At 39.2% G+C, this 1,858-nt stretch overlaps 1 protein-coding gene across 1 annotated transcript; it reads left to right on the top strand.

Annotated features, from left to right (window-relative positions):
- The first annotated feature begins 242 nt into the window (after positions 1-242).
- On the top strand, positions 243-794 carry LOC130987505 (uncharacterized). Its single transcript, XM_057911082.1, has one exon. It carries the CDS (start codon positions 243-245, stop codon positions 792-794), a length of 552 nt encoding a protein of 183 aa, XP_057767065.1.
- Positions 795-1,858: the final 1,064 nt, after the last annotated feature.

Below are 1,858 nucleotides of genomic sequence, written 5' to 3'. Positions count from 1 at the left end.
TATCATTGAAAATCGAAAGTAATATATCCAAATTAAATTAATTTAGTCCGATAAACCTTGAACGTCAATTTTCACATTTTAATTAATTTGTATTTCCTTAGATCTCTAACTTTTCTTAGAAGACACAATCGCTAAAACCGAAAGAAAACCTTCCCTTATTTTCAAACGTAAACGTCACTCCCCAAGAGAAGCATAATAATAATAATACTTAAAAAAAAATATTGAGAAGAAGAAGAAGAATTATGAAGCAGAATATTGGTTCCCGCCACAGATTAAGCTCCACTAGCATACACATCATGGCCTTAGACGGAACCATAAACGTGAACTCTCTGTTCGCATTCGCCGCCTTCGTCGGCTTCGCCTTCAACCCCGACAACAGCCTCACGAGCGCCGCCACGTGCGCCGCCAGCCCCGCCTCCGCAAAGCACTTGGTGGAGTTACACATCTACTCCTTCAGCGCCTTCCTCTTCTCCAGTCTCATCGCGTCGGCCCTCAAACTGGCCATCCGGGCTGCTGACACTGGCGGAGACGGAGGGCCGGTGCTCGCCGACATGCAAAGTGGTGGACGCGTGAACCTGCGGGTGCTGCGAGCAGGGATTCTGGCGTCCGCCGCCGGCTCGGTGTTCGGCTGCGCGTTTCTGACGGCGGCGCTGGTTGATTTGGTGCAGATTAAGCTGGGAAATTTGAGATGTTGGGGGTGGCACGCGGCGGTGGCCGTTGCTTCCTTGCTCATTTTGGCGCCCTCTGCGCTTCTAATTTACGTATGCCTCCTCATTTATGCTTTTATTAACTAGTCTAATTTTCTGTATAATTTAAAAGGTTATTATTTAAAAATAGTTCGAATTTTGATTTGATGTTCACTTTTAAGTTTAGCTTTGAATTACTAATATAATAAATATAATTTGTACTACTTTTTGTTTTACAATTTATAATTCGAGTAAAAATTTTAACCAATTAAAATAATTTTTTTTAACGGCGTCTCTTTGTATATCATTCAAACTGGAGATCAACGTGTAAAATAAATTAGTCTAATTTAGCATTCATAAACAATAAATCACAAATATACAATTGGCTAACCCACAATTTTATTCTACTCATAATTGACCAAATATACAAATAGCAAATGGCTACGTTCTGTACTCCATCGAAAATTGACCAAATGTACTCAAATTTAACAAATATACAAATAGCAATTTTACTCCACCAAAAAATGACAAGATGTACTCAAATGTATAAGTATTAACAATTTTAAATTCCACTCAAAAATTAGCTTACTCATGAATTAAATAGTCGACTGCCCTCTGTCCTCCACTCAAACATTTGGGCACCTCATAAATTGAAAATTTGGGCAACTCATAAATGCACAAATTCTAATCTAAGTAAAAATTGAGGAATGGAGATGAACTCACTGCTGTGGCCTGCGAGAGTTGCGAGGAAAACTGGAAGCAGAGCAGACCGGCGGTGGCAGGTTCAGTGTCCTCCAACGGCGGCGCAGAACGCGAGCGACGGTGGATTTATGGCCGGAAAGGGGCGACTGAGTCTGGAACTCTGGAAGCGGCGCAAGGAAGAAGGGTTTCAACTTTTAATTCAAATCTATACAGTCGTCCCTCGTTTTAGCCTTTTAGGAGTATTTAGTTTTATTATTATTATTATTATTATTATTATTATTATTATTATTATTATTATTATTATTATTATTATTATTATTATTATTTATATATATATTATATAAAAAAATAAAAATTCTAAAAATTGGGGGGAGCTCTAGCCCTGCCTAACCCCCCCGGATCCGCCACTGCAGATAGGACAAGCTTCCTCTAGATATAAGCATTTGCTAGGAAATGCTTTTTTTCGGATA

The sequence above is a fragment of the Salvia miltiorrhiza genome, chromosome 1 (assembly GCF_028751815.1).
Source record: "Salvia miltiorrhiza cultivar Shanhuang (shh) chromosome 1, IMPLAD_Smil_shh, whole genome shotgun sequence".
NCBI classification, from domain to species: domain Eukaryota; kingdom Viridiplantae; phylum Streptophyta; class Magnoliopsida; order Lamiales; family Lamiaceae; genus Salvia; species Salvia miltiorrhiza.
This window is presented reverse-complemented; position numbering and strand designations above follow the sequence as displayed.